This window comes from Dermacentor albipictus, chromosome 8, assembly GCF_038994185.2.
Source record: "Dermacentor albipictus isolate Rhodes 1998 colony chromosome 8, USDA_Dalb.pri_finalv2, whole genome shotgun sequence".
In the NCBI taxonomy this organism is placed as follows: domain Eukaryota; kingdom Metazoa; phylum Arthropoda; class Arachnida; order Ixodida; family Ixodidae; genus Dermacentor; species Dermacentor albipictus.
In genome coordinates this window covers 95,420,001-95,445,000 of record NC_091828.1, presented here as the reverse complement: position 1 = coordinate 95,445,000, position 25,000 = coordinate 95,420,001, and the positions used below count along the sequence as shown (strand labels likewise).

The following is a 25,000-nucleotide window of genomic DNA, read 5'->3' as shown; positions in this document are numbered from 1 at the left end:
GTTTAATAGCTTGAATTCTTCTAAGCACGCAGAGACTAGCTTTGGAGAAATTGTGTCTCCCTGTCTGACCCCTTTCTCTATAGGTATCTCCCTGCTTTTCTTGTGTACAATTAAGGTAGCTGTAGAACCTCTGCAGATATTCTAACGCGAAAGACGAGTCAGTAAGACGAGAAACTATTTACAGATTATATTTACAACGGTTGCAGCGCTGACCGGTTAGATTCACAGCGCGAGCCCAGTTCGTTCTTCCTCCTCTTTTCTGGAGTGATGGCGCCTACGCGCCTTGTTCAAAAAAACAAAAACCTCATGCATGTAGCAATATTTTCCAAGCTTTTTACGTAAGCGTTCTGTACTCCTTGATTACGTAGTGCCTCTACGATTGCTGGTATCTCTACTGAATCAAATGCCTTTTCGTAATTTATATAAGCCACATAGACAGGCTTATTATACTCTGCAGATTTCGCGATAACCTGATTGATGACATGGATGTGATCCATTGTAAAGTATCTCTTCCTGAAGCCAGCCTGTTCCCTTGGTTGACAAAATCCAGTGTTAACCTTATTCTATTGGAGATCATTCTGGTAAATATTTTATATAATACTGGGAGCAAGCTAATGGTCCCATAATTGTTCAATTCTTTAACGTCTCCTTTTTTGTGTGGATTAGTATAATGTCTGCATTCTTCCAGTTTTCTGGGACCCTCGCAGTCAATAGACACTTCGTATAAAGAGCCGCCAGTTTTCTAAGCATCATGTCTCCTCCATCTTTGATTAAATCGACTGTTATTCCACCTTATCCTCCCGCTCTTCATCGTTTCATGTCTTACAGGGCCCTTCTGACCTCATCGCTAGTTATAGGAGAGTTTCTGTATCCTGTTCATTACTGTTTCTAAGTGAACTATCGTGACTCCTCTGGGTACTGTATACAGGTCAGCTTAGAATTTTTCCGCTGCTTTTACTATATCATCGAGATTGCTGATGATATTATCCTTCTCATCTTTTAGTGCATACATCATGGTCTGTCCTATGCCAGGTTTCCTTTTTAACTGATTTCAGGCTGCGTTCATTTTTTACGGCTTCTTCAGTCTTCCTCATGTTATAGTTTCGAATATCAGTTGTTTTCACCTTGTTGATCAGTTTTGAAATTTCCGCGAATTGCGTAACGCTGTGTGACCGCCAGTCCCATACAACCGCGTAGAGCGCAGGACTCTGCGATTCTAGACGTACTGCGCTCACTGCGAAAGGTTAGAAAAACACCCACATAAGCACAGCAGAGAAGTGGCTACGTGAGGCGGTTCGACCGATAACTGCAGAAGCGTCATTCAAAACAAGTAATTTTTCTCCACTTCCGGCGGCATTTTTTCTACTTCATTTTTAAATAAGAAGATGTTGACCCATAAATATTCTCATAAACAACGGTTAACGTTTTTATTATTCGCTTTCGCTTGCAGTTTGGTTGTTGCCTTGGCTCTCTCCCTTTGTAGATCGCTTAATTTCTCAACTCCTTGCGATTTTTGTTTCCAGTTGCCAATTTTGCACGAAAAGTGCTATACAGTTAGGGAAAAACAGACGAGGTAACAGGTGACAGTGATCTTGCTTATGGGTTTAAGGGTTATTGCAGGGTTTCATGATGGACGCTCTTTCACATTAGTTTATTTCCCACCTTATCTAACCCATATCACGTGTATATGGTTCCTGGCATCTGCCAGCGTCGCGGCGAGCCGTAACTCAAGGAAACAATGAAGCAAAGGGATAAGTTAAACGCAATTGGCGTTTTCTCCAGCCGCAACTCGTTCCATGAGAGTACAGAGCAGCTGAGTAACAGCCGCATCCCTCTCCTGGTCCCAGGATCATCCTAAACAAAGAAGGTTGAACTAACAAAAGCAACAGCTATGCGCGTGACGGTTGAATAGATGGTGACAACTGAACGCATCTCGAGTTAATCGCGCGGGTGCGGAATCGACGAGAAAACTGTCCTTCACATTACAAGAGATACCGATAACTACCGCCATCTAAAAGGAGTGAAAAACCAGCATAATGCTGACCGATGAACAGCTGCGAAATCTCAACATTCATCTGGTGGCGCTTTAGAAATGTGGGAGTGGTGGCGTGGGTGGGGAGGGGGGAGGGTATGCCACTTGATATCGGGGGGGGGCGGCCTCCCCCCCCCCCTAGGTACGTGCCTGGTTGGATCGAATATAAGAGCCAGGTCACACGCAAGGACGCGCTAATATATCTTCCGCAAAATGTGACCTGATCCCGCAGACAGTGCAGCTCCAAAACGTGCTTCGAGCGGCCTGTCACGTGGCGATTTTGCGTGTATTTGCGGGCTTCTTTAACGCTCAGAAAAACCGTTCTATATAGCACGCATTGGGCAACAAAAAGCTGCATCGGGAGTTTTTCATGTCCCTCAGCAATTTTCTCAGACACATTTCATCTGAGTATAAAATTTGAGAACTTGAATAACTAATTAAGACTAATTATCTCATTATGCAGAATTAACAAATATTAGAGTATCTCCAAGCGACTGCAAACAACTTTACCTTTGTTATCTTCAGCTACGTGGCATTTGCATATTTTAAACTCTGGCTAAAGTTACGCCCTGTATATAAACTCTGTAGATACATCCGTTTACATATTAAAAAGATTGTGTTTCCATATTAGAATGATGTTTTCCGCTAATTGTCGCAGACCTATTGCAGAAAATGTGTTCAACACTTTTTCCACGCCCTTAGTATCCTGAATTTTTTTTTAATCCCAAGAAATATTATTACTGTCGTGTATCATGGGCGCAATGTTGACACAGCTAGCAGCACAAATGACAAATTCGAGTTGCTGATCCGTGTCACCCCAATAAAAACATAACGTAGATTGTGCGTGTTTTTTTTATTGTTCTTCCAGGTAGAGGCTGAAGATCGCTGGCAAGAAAGGTGCGTTTTATAAATTTTATTTGTCTATATTTCATTTAAAGTATACTTCTATTTATCTGCCGACTTAGAATTAATAATGCTCGCGATTCCTTACGATAACATAACACGAAAACGATAATGATAACACGGAAAAAAAGTGCACTACTTCCACATCTTGGGCGTATTTAAAGTGCGACTGCATGTAATTCTTCTCGTTCAAAGACACGATAATATCAGTCGCCACGACTACCAGACAAACAAATGAAACGTGGAAATTTTCTATTGCATTCTATATATTGCAGGAACACTATGTACTACGTGGGACTAGTCAAATCCATCCCCTCAGTTATTGTGGAATCCAAAAGTAAGAACCTGACACACTTTTTGCTGGATTTCAATACAAGCATGTTGCAATGTCGGTTATGCTAAATAGCTAGTTACGTTCATTAATCTGAAGGATGTCAAACTTATATTTAACACCATTCTGAAGCATGTTCACGTAAAATCACATGAATGTTAAGCTTTCATTTTATTTAGCATTTAGTCACGACTGCTATTCAAACGCAAAATACGCCCTGATAGTGAGTGACGAGCTCTTATTGATAACTTCATCGCATCGATCACTGGTTGTGGCACAACTCGGACGCCCCAGCTTCAATGGCCAGGGAAGCTTTAGTATACGCTCGGCCACGTAGCTCTCTCTCTCTCTCTCTCTCTCTCTCTCTCTCTCTCTCTCTCTCTCTCTCTGTGTGTGTGTGTGTGTGTGTGTGTGTGTGTGTGTGTGTGTGTGTGTGTGTGTGTGTGTGTGTGTGTGTGTGTGTGTGTGTGTGTGTGTGTGTGTGTGTGTGTGTGTGTGTGTGTGTGTGTGTGTGTGTTTGTGTGCTTGCTTGCTTGCCTGTGAGAGCCTAATGATCACATGTGCGTACGTTAACCTTACAGATAAGCGCAAGCAGGAGACGCATTATGCTTAAGTGCCTCCTGCCCGTGCGCTAATGCTTTAAAAAAAGACTGCAACCCACCTACACGTGTTTATAAAAATACATTGCCATTGCCATCTCGGTGCTAGGTTCCCTCGTGGAAGCCATCCGTGTGATTTTAGTGGACATGGGGACAACGTCTGCTCGAAGCGCACTTAAAGTGCTGGACGCCTTAAGCCTAGTGCTTGAATCCATCAACTAGAAAGATGGCTACCCATACCCAATCCTTCCGAAAAGAAGTCAAGGTAGCGTCCGTCATCCAATGGAACGCCAGAGGGCTAAAATCACGTCTTTCAGATTTTCGTCAGTTTGTGTTCACCAATGTGTTTCCACTCATTGTCATTTGTGAGCCCAACGTGTCGAAACCCATCAGACTGTCAGGGTACGAAGTTATCATGTCTTCAACAAATGGTGCATGTAGCGAAATCATCCTTTTTGTTCACCGTGAACTTACCTATGTTTTGCAACCAACTGTGCCCCACGACAACAATCAATATATATGCATCACGGTTAAAAAAGAGAAACTTTTGTTTGCTCTCATAGGCGTGTATGTATCGCCTTCTTGCAATTTTGATACTAAAAGATTAGCGGATATCTTGAGTGTTTGTCCCACCCCATGCGTCATCATAGGATATTTCAATGCACACCATCCAGCATGTGGAAGTACAAAGACAAATGCAAGAGGACGAATATTAGCAAGCATCGCCTACAATTATGGCCTTACTCTCCTGAATGATGGTAGCCCCACCTTTCTTCGAGGCGTGACATACGGCAGCTGCCTCGACCTTGCTTTCGTCTCCAACTCTCTCTCCATATGTGTGAAGTGGTTTCCAGATACTGAGACACATGGGAGTGATCCCATTTCCATCTATCTGAACATCAAAGGCTTGTTGTCTAGATCTCGTCCACGGAATACCATTCGGACGATTCAATGGGCCAACTTCAAATCTGATATAGAAGATTCCTGCCGTGAGGGCCTACCCTCTGGGTTAGAGCAAACAATTCAAAATACGATGCAAAACGCCACTCGCATGATGACGATCTCTTCCACGCGAAACGACTTCGACATTGAATTAGAGCGACTTCGAGCACTTCGTCGCCGGGTGGAACGTTGATATCGGCGTACGAATTCAATCCATGACCTTAGAGCAGCCAGCAGGATGCAAAAGAAGATTCAGCGTCGTATGGGTAGATTAGCGTCGGAACGTTGGACAACGTTTTACCAGACACTAGGCCCCCGCAAGCCAATGTCTCACATTTGAAAAACGGCGCTATGTCTGCGTTGCTTTCTGGAACAGCGTTTACCATTCAAGGCGCTCGCGTTTTTCCAAGGGCGGCAAGACATCGATGTCGCAGAAGACTTTTGTGCGCGGATCGCAGACCAAGCGACTCGTCCAGATCCTCCAGCCCGAGGTGACGTCCCCCGTTCCTGTGATTGCCACACGTACCTTCCTTTTACAATGGAGGAGCTCGAGGCTGCACTAGTTCTCTGCAGGCGCTCTTCATCTCGGGTCCACATGGCATATCATACCGGGCCTTGTGCTATCTCGGAGAATCCGCACGGAGATAATTATTGATTCTTTACAACTCCTCATGGCAGGAGGGACAAGTTCCTGACGAATAGAAAGTAAGCCGCCTGGTGCCACTCTTGAAGCAGGGCAAATCCCCACTATAGCTCCCCTCTTACCGCCCAATAGCGCAGGCCAGCTGTGTAGGAAAGATAATGGAACGGATGATCCTTGGCCACCTGGAATAGTACCTTGAACACTACAAGATCTATCCGAATTCCATGGCTGGTTTCTGACGTGACCGCTCTTCCATCGAGCACGTAGTTGATCTCGTTTCATATGTCCAGCATGAAAGATCCCGTAGGCGTTTTTCTGCAGCTTTATTCTTAGATGTGAAAGGCACATGCGATACCGTATTACATGAAGCCATTCTCGACGTTCTTGCAACGGTTCGCCTAGGTGGTCGAGTCTTTTTGTGGACTGCAAGTTACCTATCTGCAAGATTAGTCTTTGTGTTAACTGACGATGGCCCAACTACGCGACGCTACACCAGAAGAGGCGTTCCTCAAGGCGGTGGTCTCAGCCCGACGCTATTCAACCTCGCTCTTGTTGGACCTGCTGAATAATTACTAACTACCATCAAGATTTCAATATACGCAGACGACATCTGTGTCTGGACTTCGGCAGCCACACGTCCTCAGATACGCACGTGGCTTCAGAGAGCGGCAACTTTGACAGCGAGCTACTTGTGTAAACAAGGTCTTAGCATATCACCAGAAAAATGCGCACTAGTGGAATTTACTCGCAAACCAATGCCGCCTTATGTCATCTCAGTCAATGGGCGGAACATTTCCTATGTCAGAACCCACAGATTTCTTGGCGTAATTATTGACCGAGACTTCTGTTGGAGCCCGCCCGTGGCCTACATGACACGGCGCCTGACAGCAACTACCCAGTTGTTTAAATACTTGACAGGAAAGACGTGGGGGATGTCAATAGACGCAATGCTGAAACTCTACAGAGCTCTCTTTCTCGGTTTTTTAAGATATAGTCTACCTGATCTGAACAACACCTGCAAGACAAATATTCGTGTTCTTCAGGCAGTACAAGCTCAAGCACTCAGAGTTTGCCTTGGTTTGCCCAGATGCACATCAACAGAGGCAACTATTGCGATTGCTCGGAACCATCCAATGCAAACTCACATCACGGTGGAAGCCCTGAGAACGCACATCAGACATTTTGCACGTGCCCCCTATCATGACCTTGCAGCACTACCTTCAGACAGGCACCAATCATCATTCTTTAAAACTATAATAAAGTAAAACGACAAATTTCCCTCAGGCTTCACCGCTGCATCTAAACCACCAATACCCCCCTGGGGTCTTATCAGCCCCACAGTACGTCTCAGTGCATCAGGCATCGGGAAAAAGTATGAGCTGTCTTCGCCTGTGCTGAAACAACTGTCTATGCTTCTTCTGCACGAGCGGTATGCGGACAGTGTGCATACTTATGCTGATGGTTCCACAACCATCTAGTGTACGCCTGGTGCTGTGGTCCTCTTCGCAGAGGGCCACTTCATTTACAAAGAGCTTTTAGTATGGTCCTGTGTTTAATAAAGCGAAAATTGGTGCTAGCCAATGAGAGCTATATTCGGGGGGAGGGGGGGGGAGGGAGGGAGTTCAAAATTGGAGTGAAAAGCAGATCAAAAAATTTCACCGATGATTACGATGCTCCCTAATGCGAAATTTGAGCGCAGCCTTACACGTGTTTTCATTTCGCGATATACTGAGGCAAAGAATTTGAGAAAGACATGTAGCAGAGTCGGAAATCGTCGAAAATCTGATCTGCGGGTCAAATGCATCGGCTTTTATACATAACTGGTCGAAGGTTCCAGTGTAATCGCTGGTGCCCTGTGGCTTCCAGAAAGTACCACACTATTCGCGTTGCGCATACAATACAAAACAATCGCAAATCATGACAATCCAAACAAGCACGAACGATACCAAATAAAGCAAACTAAACAAGCGCGAGCGACAACTGGCGCGAGTAGATGATAGTAAGAACCGAGCGGTCCGGCTGAGACCAGATACGAATACGCATCGAGCGGTCGGGCGGGTGCACATGACATCAGATTCCGGCGTGCCCGTCACTGGAGGGGCCGCTCACAATAGTCTCCACCGCTCGCGACTCACGGCTTTCATCTTTTGCTGTGCTCGTTCACTCGGTTACGTCGCTGACACGGCCGATGCTCGCCGTAGGAACGGGCGCCTAAGAGCTGAGCTCTAAAAGCATTCTCTTACGCCCTTTCGAAGTCGTGTGATGCCATATAAGTCTACCAACGATAACAGAGCTTTCGTAAAAGTGTACCACACAAATAGATACACGAAAAAAGAAAGAAATGGACTAGGAGTGAGCACGAGGTCCTATAGCTTGACTCAGCAAGTTGCAGGAAGTCAATAAACTAGGAGAGAGAACTACGTGACGCAACCAGCCATAGAAATGTGATTTCGCGTTCTTCCAAAAAATGTTCCCAGCGAGCAAACGTGCCATGTTTTTCTGTACGCACTCGCATCTGAACCCGCTAATAGTGGGTGGTGATTTGAACGCGCCGTGCCATGCCTGGGGATACGGCCACACCACAACCAAGGGCAAACAGTTATGGCAGGACTCGCAAGACTTGGGATACACGCTCATCACAGATTCCAGCGCCCCAACGTGTATGGGCAATTCGGTTGCAAGAGATACCACACCGGACTTAACAATGGTCAAAAACATCGAGAGGGCTACCTGGAGAAACACCCTAGAAGACCTAGGTAGCGACCACATGATCATCGCGATCACGATCCCCCCAGCGGGAACCACCCTCCCAGTCAAAAGCTTCAAATGGACAGACTGGGACAAGTTCCGCAAGCACCGGGATATCAGGCGAGACGACGAGCCAATCGGTGACATTGACAGATGGATCGCAGACTTGACCAGGGATGTCGGGGAGGCCACGCAAACCATCACTCCCGATTTCCTGACGGAGCAGATGGACAGTCGCCTCGCCCACCTCTGGGAAGCCAAAAAATCCATACAAACCCGATGGCAAGGCCAGCGGTTCAATCGAAAGCTGAGAAAAAAAGATAGCCGACTTAAACAAACAAATCGAAGAGCACTGCAACACCTTGAGCAAGCAACAGTTGGACAAAGTCTGCAATGCCGCGGATGGCCAACTCCTCAACGGAAATACGTGGCGACTGCTGAGGCACCTGCTGGGCGAAACCCAGTGCAAATCCAAGCAAAGAGCCGACATGCAGAGACTTCTGCACAAAGAAAAAGGGGCGGCGAGCGAGAAGCAAATCGTCATGAAACTCTGCGACAAATACCTCCCGCAACGACCGACGGTCGAGCACGGCCGGTACACTGGCAGTCCTAGTCCCAAGTTAGATGAAGATTTCAGTGAGGCGGAAATCAGAATGGCACTCCAAGGACTCAACAGCAAGTCAGCCCCAGGACCGGGCAGGGTTAACAACAAAACGCTCAAAAACCTGGACGACAAATCTGTTACCAAACTCACGGGCTATATGAACAAGTGCTGGAGAGAAGGCCGCATCCCGGAGCAGTGGAAGAGGTCCAAGGCTATCCTCATACCCAAGCACGGAAAGCCGTTGAGTTTGGAGAACCTACGCCCAATCTCTCTCACGTCGTGCGTGGGTAAGGTCTTGGAACACGCCTTCCTGAACCGTATCAACAGCCATCTAGAAGAGACGGAAGCCTACCCCCACACCATGGTAGGCTTCCGATCCCGCCTGTCCATGCAGGACGTCATGTTACAACTAAAGAACCAGATCCGTGACGACAATACAAGAAACACCAGAGCCATCCTAGGACTAGACCTGGAGAAAGCATTCGACAACGTCGCTCACGAGTCGATCCTTAAACAAGTCTCTAATCTGAACCTGGGGGAAAGTTCCTACAACAACGTGAGGGACTTTCTGAACGATCGCAAAGCCACCCTCACGGCTGGCGACCTCGAGTCCGAAGAACGAGCCCAGCGAAGTGCAGGTACCCCCCAGGGCTCAGTTATATCTCCGCTCCTTTTCAACTTAGTCATGCTGGGTCTCCCCAGCAAACTACGCGACCTTGAAGGAATCCACCACGGTATATACGCAGACGATATAACGATATGGGCAGACCGCGGCAGTGATGGGCAAATTGAACACGCACTACAAACGGCCATTAACAAAGTGGAAGAGTACCTCCAAGGAACGGGCCTCAAATGCTCCCCGAGCAAGTCCGAACTACTCCTTTACCGGCCCACGCGCAGAGGCATGCCACCAAAGAGCTACACAGGACCCCGGGAGTACGAGGAAATCGGCCTGTACACCCAAGACGGAAACGCAATCCCCAAAGTAAACAAGATCAAAATCCTTGGAATGATCATTGAGGCCAACGGAGCTAACGGTGAAACCGTGAGGAAGATCGAAGGCAAAGTCATCAGCGCCACGAGACTCATAAAGAGAATAACCAATAGACACGCGGGCATGAAGGAAGACAACGTCATTCGACTGATCCACTCATTCGTTGTCAGCCACATCGCCTATGTAGCCGCCTACCACAACTGGTACGTCGCGGAAAAGAACAAGATTAACACGCTCATAAGGAAAACGTACAAGATAGCCCTGGGCCTACCGGAATCGACGAGCACCGAGCTCCTGACTCAGCTGGGCATATACAACACCATAGAAGAAATAGCCGAAGCACAACGCATCTCGCAGCTCCAACGCCTGTCGACCACCACGACGGGAAGACACATTATGAACACGCTCGGCATAACGTACCACAACCAGCACGGCCAGAAAATGCAAATCCCCAACAAAATCAGAGAGACCATTACGGTGGCAACCATCCCAAGAAACGTGCACCCCGATTACAACCGAGGTAGACGAAAGGCAAGAGCCGAGGCTCTGCTCAGTTCATTCGGCAGGGACAGAAACGCGCGCTTTGTCGACGCAGCCGAATATGCGAACGGCCAAACATACGCCGCCGTAGTCATAGACGCAGAATCAAAAATCAGAACCACATGCAGTGGTTCTGATTTTCTGACCAAACACTCAGAAATAGCGGAGGAAGTAGCGATTGCGCTGGCCCTCACAGAACAGGAATGCGAAGTCGTACTAAGTGACTCGCAAACGGCAGTAAAGAATTATGCCAAAGGTCGAATTTCCAAGGAAGCCATGTCCATTCTGACCAAAGCGGGCAGATCCAAAACCGCGAGCTCGAGGATCATATGGTTCCCCGCGCACGTCACCACGGAAGGCGACGCGCTCCCGAACCTAAACGAGACGGCGCACCGGACGGCGCGAGACATGACCCGCCGCGCCGAACAGGGAAACGCCTCTCGCGCGATAGCGAACGCTTCTCGAGCAGAACGGCACAGGCTCACAAGATACAATGACATCACCAGTGCATATTTGACCGCCAGAAGGATATACCCACCGCCGAGTCCCAAATTGAACAGGAGGCAGGCCGTCGCCTGGCGAGACAAACACGTTCCCTAATCCATTCCGTCTCAAACGTATCTTCCCAGATAAGCATCAGGACGACACGTGCAAATTGTGCCAGGAAGGACCAGCAACACTCAAACACATGCTGTGGGAGTGCAATGTAGTTATAGGAGGGATGGCAGTTACTCCGGAGACCCTGTCGTCGAGGTGGGCCGCCGCTCTGCGCAGCTCAGACCTCGGAATCCAGACGTGGGCAGTCCAGCAAGCCCGTGAGGCGGCGTTGAGGCAGGGCCTTGACGTTCCTCCGTGGGAGACCTGAGCCCGGGTCGCGTTAAACCTTGCCGGACGTACAAGAAAGTTGTATCCATCCATCCATCCACTCGCATCTGTGTGCATAGGCTTATCGGCGGGTGTGTTTGTATAGCGTGTACACGCGGGTTTACGGGTGTGTTTGTTCACGTTGGTATGTATGCGCGTGGAGGCAGGTGGATGTATGTGCGTGTGTAGAATGCGCATAAATTTGTGTGTAAGCAAGCGAATGTGTTTTTACGAGATGTCGTCTACGCACGGTCGTGTTTGCATGCCTTGGCGTACCACGCGCCAACATTCTGGTTCACATGTACAATAGACCACGGCAGTTCGCATATGCAAGCTCACCCAGGGAATTAGCTAAGCATCCGGAATAAGTCCAAGGAAAGAAGTTGCACATGATACCGCACAGCATTAGTAAGGAAGGGGTATGCAACAAGAGCATAGTTTCCCGAGTGCTGCTCCTCCGGTAGCACGCAAAGAACGTCCAATGACTAAGAATAACGTCGAAGTTCTGCAAAGGCGCAGAGTATTGCACATACAAAAGCTTGACATTGACCCATCGCCAGCTGAAGCATGTGAACTACATCCTGATGGAATTTTGCACGCTGAATGGAGGTAAGAGCTGGCAGGCGTCAAAAAGAGGCAAGGGTGCAGCTTCAAGACATCCAGATCAGTGCCATTTACCAATTCAACGGCATTGAGACCTTCGACAAACATGTATAAATTACGGGCTATTGACAGTAGCTTCGCCCGGAGTCGATTTACAATGAGAAGGAATGTACAGAAGCATAATAAACACTTGCGTGGGTTTGCTTCGGTAGGCGCATATGTCTTTCCCAGTTCAGTGGCGCAGGAGAACAACTATGGCTTTCAATGAACAATGCAGCGTTTGTAACCTATGGGTACAACTTGAATAAACAAAGCATGTGCAACCATTGTCATGTGGGTTACTCAATTGACCAGATGAAAAAGATGAAAATGGGTCAACTTGACAAAACGTCTGCACAAGAAGGCGCAAGTCGCTCTAACTCTATCGCTAATCACCACAACAATGGCGCTCGGATGATGACTTCGGTTCTATGTGAAGCGTCTGTAAATCGCGTTTCATAAAGTCAGAAATGTCGCTGTCAAGTTAAAGAGACACTAAAGGTTACCAGAAACTCAAGTTAAAGTGGTAGAGCAATGTTCTAGAACGTCTAAGGCGTCAATTTAATCGCGAACAGCACTTTAGTAACCGAGAAATTGAGGTAAATGCATGACACGATTTGAGACCCCCCAGCGACATTCCGGTACTAGCCCGATGACGAAAGGACTCCTCATAATTTGTGTTACTAATACTCAACTACTCGTATTAAAAATATAATTTCATTCGATTATAAGACGGAAAAAAATGCTACTTGTCTACGTCCATTCGATTCTAAGAAAAAATAACATTTTGACGTTACCCTTCAGTAATATGGGTGTTCGAAAGGTTTCGTTTTCGCTCGACTCTGCGCGCTCGACTCTGCACCGCGCACGCTTTGGAGTTTCAGTACTTTCGTTATCGCGTCGCGACTGCGTAACGACTTTGTTCTTCAACTCAGGGCAGGGAAGTATTGGCGAGGTTAGGCTTTCCCCTGAGACCCCAGTATTGCGGAGAGGAAACCGCACAGATAGACCGCAATGTTCGATCGCACATCGCGGTGGCCCCACTTCCCAAAAACATGCACCCCAAGTACCATCCCGGACGACGCAGAGCAAGGGCAAAGACCCTTCACAAATGTTTCGGCATGGGACCGGGGGTGTATTATACGGATGCCAGTCGAGGCAGCTCAGACACTTTCACCGTAGTTTCTACATGCAACAACAACATAACAACGGCATCCTTCAAAACCGCCTCGGCATGCGTGGCAGAGGCTGCAGCCATCGCCTTGGCCATTCAGGACGCCGAGCGCCAAACCAATTCGGCTGTCATATTATCCGACTCACAAGCGGCTTGCCGCCTGTTTTTGCAAGGAACGGCACCCAAATCAGTAATCAAAATTTTAGGCACTCAACTGGAGGGGCACCACACTATCGTCTGGTGTCCGGCACACGAGCGACTGGCAGGAAACGCTAGGGCAGACCGTATTGCTCGAGGTTTGAACGTCCGAGCAACGGCATGGCCTAGCGATGACCTTCCACCGAATTCTCGTGACATCCTCCTACAGCAAAGGCAGGAGCGGAGACGTTTTGGACATCCTCACTCCGATTTAAACAGCCAACAGGAGAGGGACTGGCGTCGTATTCAGACGAATACATACCCCAACCTGCACCACCTACACAGAATACACCCCACGAGGTGCACTGACGAGTGCCCGTGGTGCACAGACACACCCACACTAAAACACATCACATGGGAGTGTCCCAGGAGGCCTCCGCACATAGACAGTCCCATATTACACGAACATCCACTAATGAGGAATAGGCAGTGGGAGGCATGGCTTGCGGACGAGGGTCGGGAGAGCCAGTTGGCTCTTCTGGACCAAGCCCAGCGAGCCGCTCGTGCCAGTGGGGCCCTGGAATAGGGGCTCCAACCATCGTGCCTTGTTTTATTTATATTAATAAAGTTTTACTCTCTCTCTCTCGTTATCGCGTCGTGCTGTGAGGGTTCTGCTGGCTCGCGAAACTTTCATTTGGAACAAGCAGCGAGAATGCCACGTCCATGTAATGTCGTGGGAAGCCCTCGTTGCTTTCCCGCTCCGGAGAGCCGGTGTCGAGGCCGCCGTCGTAGTACGCAACGACGCCGGCAGTGCGAGCCCTCAGCAGCAGGTCGCGCTCGTCGGTGCTCAAATCGCTGAAGTTGAGCCCACCCTCGCGAGCCAATCTAACGGTGTCAGGGTCCATTGCGATGAGCGTCGAAGTTTGCGTCATAGAATGAAGTACCAGCTTATGGGCGTCTTGCGCTGGAGTTTGAGGTATAGTAGCGGCGCCTGGTGGCGGTGCGGGAAACGACATCTGGGTCGTGCCAGCTTGGGTCGTATTGAGCCCTGGCTGTGGCGAAGCACGTTTCTAGGCCGAGTTTTGCGTCGATTCGCACTTTTTTATGCCCTGTTGCGAGTGCGAAAAGGCTCGTCACTTCTCACAGACCACGCCGACCACGCTGCGAGCTCGCCGCAGCTTATAGTTTAACGAAAACGGCCTCTCCGTGTGCCGTGGGACGTAATGTAGGACGTAATCGTTTCTCCTTCCGCTAGCCACCATACTCCCGCTTTCGCTCTGCTGTCGGCTCTGTCTTGGCTCTGTTTCTAGCCGCGCGTTTGCGTTTTGCGCAGAAAAGCCGTAGCGCCGTCTGCGGACGCCGTTCAACTCACCGATGGCGCAACGTCACTATGAGACCATGATGTCAGTACTCCTCGATCGGAGGGCGGGCGATTTGAACTGCGCTAGAGGTACGCGGACGCTTCAGAACGCATTTTCTCTTAAAATAAGTCTCTCCTTGGCACGAAACAAGCGTTTCGAGGTTTCTGTGATGGTATTTCAAAAATTAATAAATATTCATTTTTCTATTCACTGCTGCCATCATCTTTAACGTATATATAAACAATCTCGTTCATATTTCCAAGAAGGCGGAATTTATAATATATGCCGACGACACTAGTTTATTTTTATCTGGAAACTCATCGAATGAACTCCTCTTTGAAGCAAACGTCATATTGGAAAGCCTCCATAACTGGTCACATGTAAACAGTTTAAAGATTAATCATAATAAAACAAAGGCGGTTATTTTTCGTTCGATAAATCGGAAAGTAACCATATCAATCTCACTGCTTATTGGAGACTACGCTATCGAAATCGTAAGTAAATATAAATCTCTTGGCGTAATATTTGACGAACATCTTAAATGGGCTGATCACTTCCGTCATCTTTCTTTAAGCTTATCGAAATCTGTAGGAGCTCTTTCACGAGGTCGCGACTTGTTTCCCGTGAAAGTTAAAAAATTAATATATCATACATTATTTCACTCTCAAATAAGCTACTGCCATCTTGTGTGGGGAACTGTGGCTCGCGCGCATCTAAACCAACTACTAATTCTGCAAAAAAAAGCTATCCGCATAGTTTCTGGCTCAGATTACCTGGCTCACACCAGACCACTGTTTATTAAACATGGAATATCGCCCATTCATCGTCTAGTGTCATTTACCATTCTTCGCGCCTTGAATAACTTCAGCTTGCCTCGGGCTAAGTTCATAATCCAACTCTCATTGGTGACACAAACGCACACTCATACAAGCACCAGACGCAAAGAGAAATGGCATCTACCCCGACTTCGCACGACGTATGGCTCCCAAATGTTGCATTTCCTGGTTCCAAACACCCTTAACACAAACAAATGGTACACAGAAAATAGGAAGCTAAACAGAAAAACAATTGTTCAGCAATTTTTTGAGCATGTGGTGGGTTCAAACCCAAATTAGGCTAATAGTGTTTTTTTTTCTATTGTATAAAAAGAAATGCTGCTATGTATTGTTTGAACTTTATATATTATATCGTAATGTTGAAATGCAATTACGTTTTACTCTTTCTGTTTCTGCTATAACGCTGTATTATGCTTTTTTTTGTTACTTCTCAGTGCATTGTATATATGAATTTTTACTTTGTATTGCATTAAGCTTAATTGAAATTCTGCATTTCCTTGATTCATGATGTATGTCAAACTGTACTTTTTTTCTCTTCACTGCTGCCATTTTGTAAATGGGTCCCGGACCCCGTCAAGCTGCTTCAAGGCAGCTTTTTGTCCCCGGCCTTTTTCTCTTGGTGAAATAAATGAATCTTGAATCTATTTCAACAGTCCACGTTGACTTAAGAGTAACCTTTAGTGTCCCTTTAAATACACTTGTCGATACAGAACGTACTTAGAGTGTAACACGGCCAAGAAGCGTGTCACTGCGCGACAACAATGGCAAAAGAAATCTGCATTAAATATTATGCATGCCGTGCGCTGACGCATCGCCGCCGTTCTTTCGTTCCTACTGCCGCCACTTACAGTGAAGCACGGGGGACACGCGGCCTTTCATTTCTTCATTGTGTAATCCACTCCGCCCTAATTATTACGTGGCCCTTCACATTGGCATCTCTTAAATTTGTTTCTGCAGCTCCAAGATGCTGCATGCACCAATAAATATTAATTTGGCCTTTGACTCTAGTTAGTGCCGAGTCTAAAACGCCCACAAGGACGTTCCTTAACTCACGTTTTCGGATACTGTAAATATGGCTGTTTTGCCCAAACTGGCAATTTCTACGACGCCTTCAATTAAAATACAGTGTGCGTAATTTTAAAATGCACGTTGAAATGTTGCATGTGGTTTCTGCGCATCAGTATGCGCCTAGCGTATATCGCATAAGGAAAGCCCACCGGTCATCTCCTTTGCAAGAAAAACACCGCATGACCAGTCCAATAATTCCATGCCAGCTTCTGAAAATTTTATAACTGCGCACTGTATTCTCGCAGAGGGAGGAGCAGATGACCCAGAAGTCAACGGCACGTTCACACTGCTCTTTGCAACATCTCAATGCTACGTTATGGGAAAATTACAAGGTGAGATATCGCGCATTTATTTCCTGAAACGCACGTCGTTAAAAAATGCCTTTGTTTCGTCTGTCATTTCAGTAAATTTCAATGAATGGATTTAGATTCAAGATGAAAATAATTGTGATGGGATCCTGCGATGTTTTCTGTGACACGACCGCTGACGTGGCCCACGAATTTAGGGCAATAGGTGCTGTCGTGGGTGAGGGCAGACGGGACGATGAGGACTGCTGTCCAGGCAGTCGACGTAGGTGCCTCACCAAGCCATGACCTCAGTTGGGACGACTTGGATCATACTAAGGGCAGGGCGTAGACAGACTAGCAAACTATTGTAATTTCCTTGAAAGTTTCCAAACATAATTTTATACAAAGGTAGGCATTGTTTGATATATGAGTTGATACAAATGCATACATTGTTCGTAGACATCAAACTTTTGGCCCACGTATCCCATAACTTGACTTCCATATCCTGCAATCATAAAATATCTATGGGCTTTAGTTTTCCCAGGAGAGCACGAAAACTTTGCAGGTGTTTGTTATCACACCACAAAACATACAACAGACGAAGGTCTAACAATTTTCGATGAACCCCTAATTAAGCCACACGCTTCAAACTTTCTTGCACGCCCTCCATAAGATGCCCTATATATCTTATAAACATGAATAATGTAGTTCTTTCAGAACGTTGTGAGGAAACACATGTAACGTTTTAGAGTGATTTTCGCTGCGCCAACAGTTTCTCTCTAAGAGACGGTTAATTGACCATTAGACAGCTGTTTATAGGTGCCATGTTAGGTGATGCCACCGAACCATGTTTAGCATTGAGTATCAAAATTCATAGAACATGTTTTAGTACAAGGAATGTAGAGCCTGTTTAATTGGTACACAGAATGACCAGATACTCGCTTTTCCCATTGATAATTGAAGGATTCAGTGAGCTAGAAGTGCGGTGCCTAGAAACTTCCCAAGAATCGCGATAACGTCGCGAACGAGTGCCTAACACTCCTCAACACGATCTCCGCTCAGACAATTATTTCTGTCAGTTATGTTTTACATATTTGATGTCAGATACGATTATACTAGAAATTATTTCAATATTGTCTAAAGTGGCCATTCAAATACGCTGCTGTCAATCAACAACAACAACGACAACGACAACAACAACAACAACAACAACATTATAATTGTTATATTCGTAGCCATTCCTCCTAGGGAAAAGACACGCCTCAGAGGGTAAAATCTTTTTCCTAGAGTATGGTGGTCCGTGATATTAATCAGCCTATTTTAAGCCAATTGGCAATGGTGGTCCGTTTACTCAAAGGTAGAAGACAGCCGGGTTATTGAACTGATTGCTCGTTAAAGATATTGCAAAATAGTGTAACCATGTTTCCTTTTCCATTTTCATTGCAGTTAACGAGTCCGCAGAAGCTATCAATTCGACAAAACCATTTACAGGTGAAGTACATAGCAAAATATTCTCGCCACTTCCCCTCATATGTCGAATATCTACAACGACTGCCTCCTAAATTCTTTATTTATTAGCCATCTTGTCTATATGGACAGTCTCCCTGTTCGTTAATTCAATATATGTACCTTCTGGAACGTTTCTTCTGGTGAAACTTTTTAAACATATTTAAGATTTTCTACAACGGTTTGTGGATGAAAACTTCGTAGTGTATTTAACGGCATGTGAATAGAGTTACTGCTGTATTTTGTTGCTGCGTTTCAACTCACTATGTCATAAGTAACTGGAGTGGAGGGGACCGACTGCACAAGGATGAATACCAAATATTTTTGCAGCTGGAAAATGACGTAAACATGAGTATAAAGGATGAGTACAAAAATTGTTATGGTATCAATCAGACACGCACGTTTCTTGACAGAAGAAATACTCAAAGCAGCACAAGGCGTAAGAAAAACAAAAAAGTTGTAAATGCGCAGACAAAGATGTACGAGGATGACACCTAAAAGAAAACCGTGCTGGCTTTGTGAAACTATTTTCAACCGCATTGCAATGCCTTTGCGCCAGGTGGATGTAGGTGGACAGTTCACAAGTCGGTAGCCAAGACGACGCCATCGTGGAATCTCTTACGCGTTTGTGGTAACACTTGTCCCTACTGCGGCCACGCTGCTCTTGCAAAATCATAGCACCAGATTTCGATTTCTTTTTGGAAGAACAACCACGGCAACACTTTAATGGTTCAAACTACGTTTGTGGCAGCAGCACTCACCGCTACACAGGATTTTCAGTGCATTGGGTGGCTCAAAGAAAACGAATTCACGTTAAAGGTCATTCGCACTAGTCGCACCTGCTGTATTGTCGAAAGTGCGCGTGGAAGAAGAAAAAATGGCAGTTTCGCTCGCAGGACGGAGCATTGACGTCGATAACGACGAGGCAAGGCCTCAAAGTTCCCTCGTGGGAGACCTGAGCCCGGGCCGCTGAAATTTGCCGGATGTTCAAGAAAGTTGTTTCCACCAATCAAGCTGGCAGCGAAATGCAGAACGCTGCCAATGCTCGGCCACCGACGTCATTCAGCGTAGCGCTGGCTGTGCTTTAATTTTGCTTCGTCGTTTTGGCAGCCAAGTGCCCTAGGCGTACGTGGAGACCGTCTAACCCTCCACGCGCGAGCCGGGAATGCTCTGCCAGTAGGACAGCGCGACAACGGCAGTGGTCGCGCCGACGGCGTGACTGTGCTTCAGGCGTCCGTATATGTGCTACATCAATAAATCTACCGAAAGCGATCGCTACAGAAATGACGTGGTTTCAGCAACTGCCGCTGTGAGTTGGAGCTCTTGTGACTGGATTTTAACGCGACAGCGCTAAGGGCCCCGTGTCGCAAAAACAAAAAAAAGATGGTGTCGGCGTCGGGCGTCGTTTCGCTAAAGAATCATTCCGCACCACAGCGACGCAGGCCCTCCGCGTGGCGCCGAAGCATTACTCAACTCAATTAGGTGCGCAGGGAAATCAAAAAGTATGACCTAAGCTGAACCTACAGACTTAAGAATGGCGAGTTGCAATGCAGGATTGCCACCCAATTACGACTGGGGAACAAGACGCGCATCCTCCACTCTCCGTCGCTTCAGCTAGGATGCGTTCGATGAAGCGGGCTTTGTGCTGAAAACCGCCGCCATCCTCTAGCCCCATCACCGTTGTGACGGAATGAGTTCGGCGGACGAACTATTGTGCCCGAACTCCCCAGCGCGGACATGATCTGCTACGCGTGAGCGAGCTGCCGCGGGAAAGCTGTTTTTTGTTGCTTCCCACGCGCCGACCGGGACGCAAGACAACGAGCTACCCAAAATGGCTCCGAGCTTCCCGGAACGGCGCCCCTCTGACGTCGGCTACGGACATCGGAATGTGTGTGCCTTTGTGTGCGTAAACTGTTCTGTGGGGCGGCGGCGAAATTACAATAAGTAAACGAACGTTCGCGTCACCTTGTATCGAGGGAGGAGCGAGTGTTTAAAAAATGCTGTGGTGCGAATGCTCGGGACACTTCTCTTGAGCAGTCATGTTGGACTGACACTCTTTTTCTTAAGCAGTCATGTTAGACTGATGCACTTTTCTCAAGCAGTCATGTTAGACTGATTTAAATACTGTAAATAAACCCATATTCCTCGTTCTCGATGAAAAGCAGTTCTTCCCTTCATCGACGTCCTCAGCGTGGATACGTTGGACGACGGCATGGGCCAGCTACCTTCGAATTCATGCCGGACTCCAATCTTGACAACAGATCACGAGCGATGGGATTGAGCCCCCAATCCTGACAACACACGATAGCATCGGGTTGTAGCTTGAATATACGAGAAAGCATAATTCTGTTACGTGGAAAGTCAAACACAAACGCCTTTTCCAGGGTTTATACCATTCACAGAGCTGCGCGGCCCGCTCGGTTCCCTGCAGCAAAACCGGCCAGATGGCGCTCGCCTCCGCGAATCCTCAAGAAAGCTTCGGTTGCCGGGAAGCGTGACAAGCAGTCAGCAATTTTTGAATGCTATCGAGTTCCACTGCTAAAGGCGAAGCTGAAGCCTTCCCCAAATTTTTAACGTAGACTTCGGGCGCTATAACGTAAGCTATTCCAAAGTTTTCTATTCCAATTGTGCAATCAGTCCTCCACGATTGGTCAAAAAATATTCGGGCCACCACCCACTGCGCCTGTTGGTCACGCGAGGTCGAAATACCGCGAGAACGTCCCGCCTCATCTGATAGATTATGTGCACACTGATTATACATGATCAGACAAAACGAAAGAACATTTATTTCTCATTAGACGCCTTTTTCCCTAATGGCGAAAAGGGCGTCGTTTGATCAATCGCTATTGGCGAAACTTTTTCGGGTCGCGCCCACTTTGCCTGTCTGTCACCCGTCGTCACAAAACCGCGAAAAATGACCGCGCCAAAGTGACGTGTATGCGTTAAAACGCATTATTATGCCGAACAAAACTGAAAATTTTCTGAATAGCCGGAGATTGCCCTATTACGAAAGGAATAGAAGATGGCGGCCCGCCGATCGCTGTGGCACTGGCTACTCGGAGCTTTATTTGCGTATAATAAAAGATCTTGCGTGGCAGTAACCATTATCAAGACCTTTCGGTGCGTATACAACATTGCTCTGCGAATTCTACTTTGCAGAGGATACGTTTTAGCGACATTTTTAACCTTCCGTTGCACGCCGCCGCGAATTTCGACCAGCCACCACAAGCAAAGTAAGGGGAAGCGGACCAATGGCAGACGCCGCCACCATCCCCCTCTTCCGGTTTTCTACTTTCACTGTGCTGGCTCGGCCCCATCGATACTCTCTCCACTTGAGCGTACTCCTCGCCTCTTCTGCTCAATGTAGGCAATGATATTCGCTTCGAAAGCGAAAGAAAGTGACAACCTATAAACGAGAAGTTCATTTGACTGAGCTTTTCAAACAACACTACGAGTTACCATCCGATGCTTGTGTGGGTGGTTAAGTAAATCTGACGTAAGGAAATTGGAATAAAAATGGATTGGCAAAATTTTTCGTCATAGGGCCTTTGAACGTGACAGGTGTTTGCATTAAACTTTGTTCTCCGCCTGCTCGTTACGTTACACAAATTTGTTTTTTACGTGGTAGTAGGCTTCGCAAACATGGGTAAGCGTTCCCTACCCACATTTACTTACGCTACCAAGGCTCTTGCATTTTATGCGAAGCATATTACGAGAGCTCAACCCAGCTCCTCAGGCGCGGCGGTGTCGCCTTCAATACCACGTGACACCGTGACGTCACGACAGAGGAGAAACGGGGCTCCAACTCGCGCCGTCGCTCGCGGCGTCGCGGCGGTATATAAGCAGCTGCGCTTGCCTCTGCTAGACACTCACGAGGTGAGATGCCTCCTGGAGACAGAGCTGCTCGTTGGAATGAGAAGCGAAGGTTGCGGCGTGCTACCGAGATTAATTTTCTAGGTGGCTTTGGCTCAACTCTTGCAAGATGGGCGGGGTGGGAATCGAACCAGGGTCTCCGGAGTGTGAGACGGAGACGCTACCACTGAGCCACGAGTACGATGCTTCAAAGTGGTACAAAAGCGCCTCTAGTGAATGCGGTGTTGCCTTAGAAACTAGCTGTTTCTAAGGCTCAGGCGTGCGTCGCTTGCTCAGGCGCACATTTCGTTGCCGCGCCGAACGCTGCGTTGCTCGACGCTCACCGCGTCCAATGCGGGGCGCGTAGTCGCTGCGCCGTAGCCCATTGTCTTACACCCCTTGGCGGGTCGACGGGAACGCTGTCGCGTTCCACTCTTGAAGGCGAAGCAGAGTAACGCATGAGTTGTTTCTTCGTCTAGCCGAACCAAAAATAGCCAAGCAACAGCAGTTCACCACGCTAAACAGTGGTTCAACAACTAAAATAAAGGCTAGTATGCTTCGCATCCTGGGCTTAACCTTAGCTAAGCCACAGCCACTTTTTTTCGTTAGTTCAAAGAAATAAATCTAATAAAGGAGAGAGATTACAGTAAGGTATAGGACCGGGCTAGTTAGTGTTGATCCATGACGTTTGACAGCGCTAACTTGGGCAAAGGACGGCGAAAAAGGCGACAAACGGAGCGAAGCGGGACCAAGGAGCTATCATACGTATTTGGGATGTGCGAGAAAAGATGCGACCGTTCCATGACAATGACTGGTGTCGGGCACTTATATTTCTTTTTGTTTTGTCATTTATATGAGCCAGCGTCGGAATGAAATCGCCCATGTGCACCCCTGATATGCGATTGTTTTCTCGGGAATTAAAATTCAGTTGGAAGTCAGCGTTTGTCTCCGTTTGTCGCCTCTTTCGCCGCCCTTTGTCCAACTTCGCGCTGTCAAGCGTCAAAGGAGTGAGAATTGTAACTATGCCCATGTGAAGCCAACGTCACAGAGTCCACTCAACAACAGTAAAGGGATTTCGAAGTTTCTTAGAACAGTGGGAGAAAGGCTCGGACAAGTGTATTGACTCCGATTGAGGTTGTTTTGATTGGAATGAGCTTCCTAAATGAAACTTTCTTTTTCTTGGGCGCGGACGTGTGTGCTTCTTTTTGTTTTTCGGGGAGCGGGGGGCGTGTAAAAGGGGGGTTACCTTTGTACATCACGCGTGACTCACCCAAAAGCAAAAACCAGTGCGAACAAAGTGGGAAAACACGAGTTAGTGCATAGCGACTCTTGCTCTGCATAAAAAATTGGGCCCGACCATTCTGCCTACCGATACTATTGACGTAGACAGCTTCTGTTCACAAGTGTGTCGAAGTTTACAGAACGTATCGTGAGATGGGGGGGGGGGGAGGTGCTGTGGAATTGATTGAGTAAATATATGATCTGTTTTCCTATAGAGCAGCAGCATATACGTTTATTATTTATCTTTTTTTTGCTTTTTCAGATAACTCAACATGCCTACTCTGGGCACAAAGACATGGTAACGAAACCGTAAAGAAGCTGTGCGAGCCTGCATTCATCTCAAACTGTAGTGGTATACCAGGCCCAGTGTACAAACGTGGACATGGGGTATGCAATTGCACGGATGGTATAGGAAGCGAGGAAGATTAATAATTTCCTCATTCTTTGAAGCTCCTTTAGTTGAAAGTATCGGAGTAATGATCCCTGAATGCTGCTGGGAGTCTCATCACTGCGTAAACTTCAATAAACGAATGTTATCTGCAAATGCAAACTGTTTTCATTGCGATTAAAATTCTTAGCATACTTGGCACACTTTCCCGGTTGTTCCTATGTTTTCATTACCCGCTTTCCAGCTAACTTGGGTCACTGGATAGTCCATGGTCCAATTGCTCGAGCATCAGGCGACAATCTTCAAAAGCAACTGTTGGGCCGGGCCACTATGTCGGAAGGCCCGAGTTTGGAGAAGCTCGTGATCTTCCTGAGCTTTGGCGACGCCCTCTCATGAACTAACTAAATGAAGACATGTATGGAGACATGAAATCTATCCCCCGGGACGCGTTGAGTTCTATTGGCTAACATCACTTCGACGTAACGTCATGGGTGGTCGGGGAAGACAGAATAACGTGGTGAAACAGTGGGTTCCCTTCTTTCATTTGTTCATAGTTCAACAAAATGCATATGCCGGTCATGAAGAATTAAGAAGAAAGCGAAGGAACAATTCTCAGCGTTCGCAGGCACCGGAAAGCCACGCTTCTCATCTCGGAGCCCAAACACTGACTTCTCAGCAGCACCAATAGATGGCGCAGCGTGTTCATAAAGTCGCAGTTTCGCCCGAAAGTCAAAGCATCGATCCTGATCGCAAATTATTAGCTAGCTGTACCAGGCCCCGTACACTCTCAAGTTCAACAAATGGCCACAGAGGGCGAAAAATCAATCGAGGCGCGTTTCAGCGTAAGCGCGCAAGTGGAGCTACTGTAATTTGGTCGAATACTTTAATTTGTGCTTTCTCTGCTAGGGGCGCTGAACATGCTGAATTTTTTACTTTACACAAACCATTGACATAAACAATCGAGGCGTCTAAGGATGTTTTGTTACCTCAGGCAAATAGGCAGTTGATTTTTTTTTAATTTGATTGTTGAAGCTGCTTTTAAGTCATAGCGTCAAGGTTTTTGTACTTGATTAACCACCGACAGCCCACAGCCTATTGGTATCAATGTGTTTCCTGGCCGTTGGCGTTCGAATACTACGGCGGCAAAACCGGTAAAACATTTTCGAAAGCATGCTGGTTTCGTCTGCGAGTCATTACATAGACTTGCTGTAAAGAGGTCTACTCTTGGCAAAAAATAGTGCCTCATTTTGGTTAGGCGTTGATTATC

At 47.1% G+C, this 25,000-nt stretch overlaps 1 protein-coding gene across 5 annotated transcripts in view; it reads left to right on the top strand.

Annotated features, from left to right (window-relative positions):
- The window catches only part of LOC139048878 (uncharacterized), a 79,152-nt gene extending 55,276 nt beyond the window's left edge, over positions 1-23,876 (top strand). For all 5 annotated transcript variants that reach the window (XM_070523780.1, XM_070523781.1, XM_070523782.1 and 2 more), the window contains 5 exons: positions 2,901-2,929; positions 3,211-3,272; positions 16,665-16,751; positions 18,153-18,197; positions 23,608-23,876. In XM_070523780.1, coding sequence (XP_070379881.1) covers positions 2,901-2,929; positions 3,211-3,272; positions 16,665-16,751; positions 18,153-18,197; positions 23,608-23,774 — 390 coding nt within the window. In that variant the 3' untranslated portion in view covers positions 23,775-23,876. The remainder of the gene's footprint in view (positions 1-2,900; positions 2,930-3,210; positions 3,273-16,664; positions 16,752-18,152; positions 18,198-23,607) is intronic.
- The last annotated feature ends 1,124 nt before the right edge of the window (positions 23,877-25,000 follow it).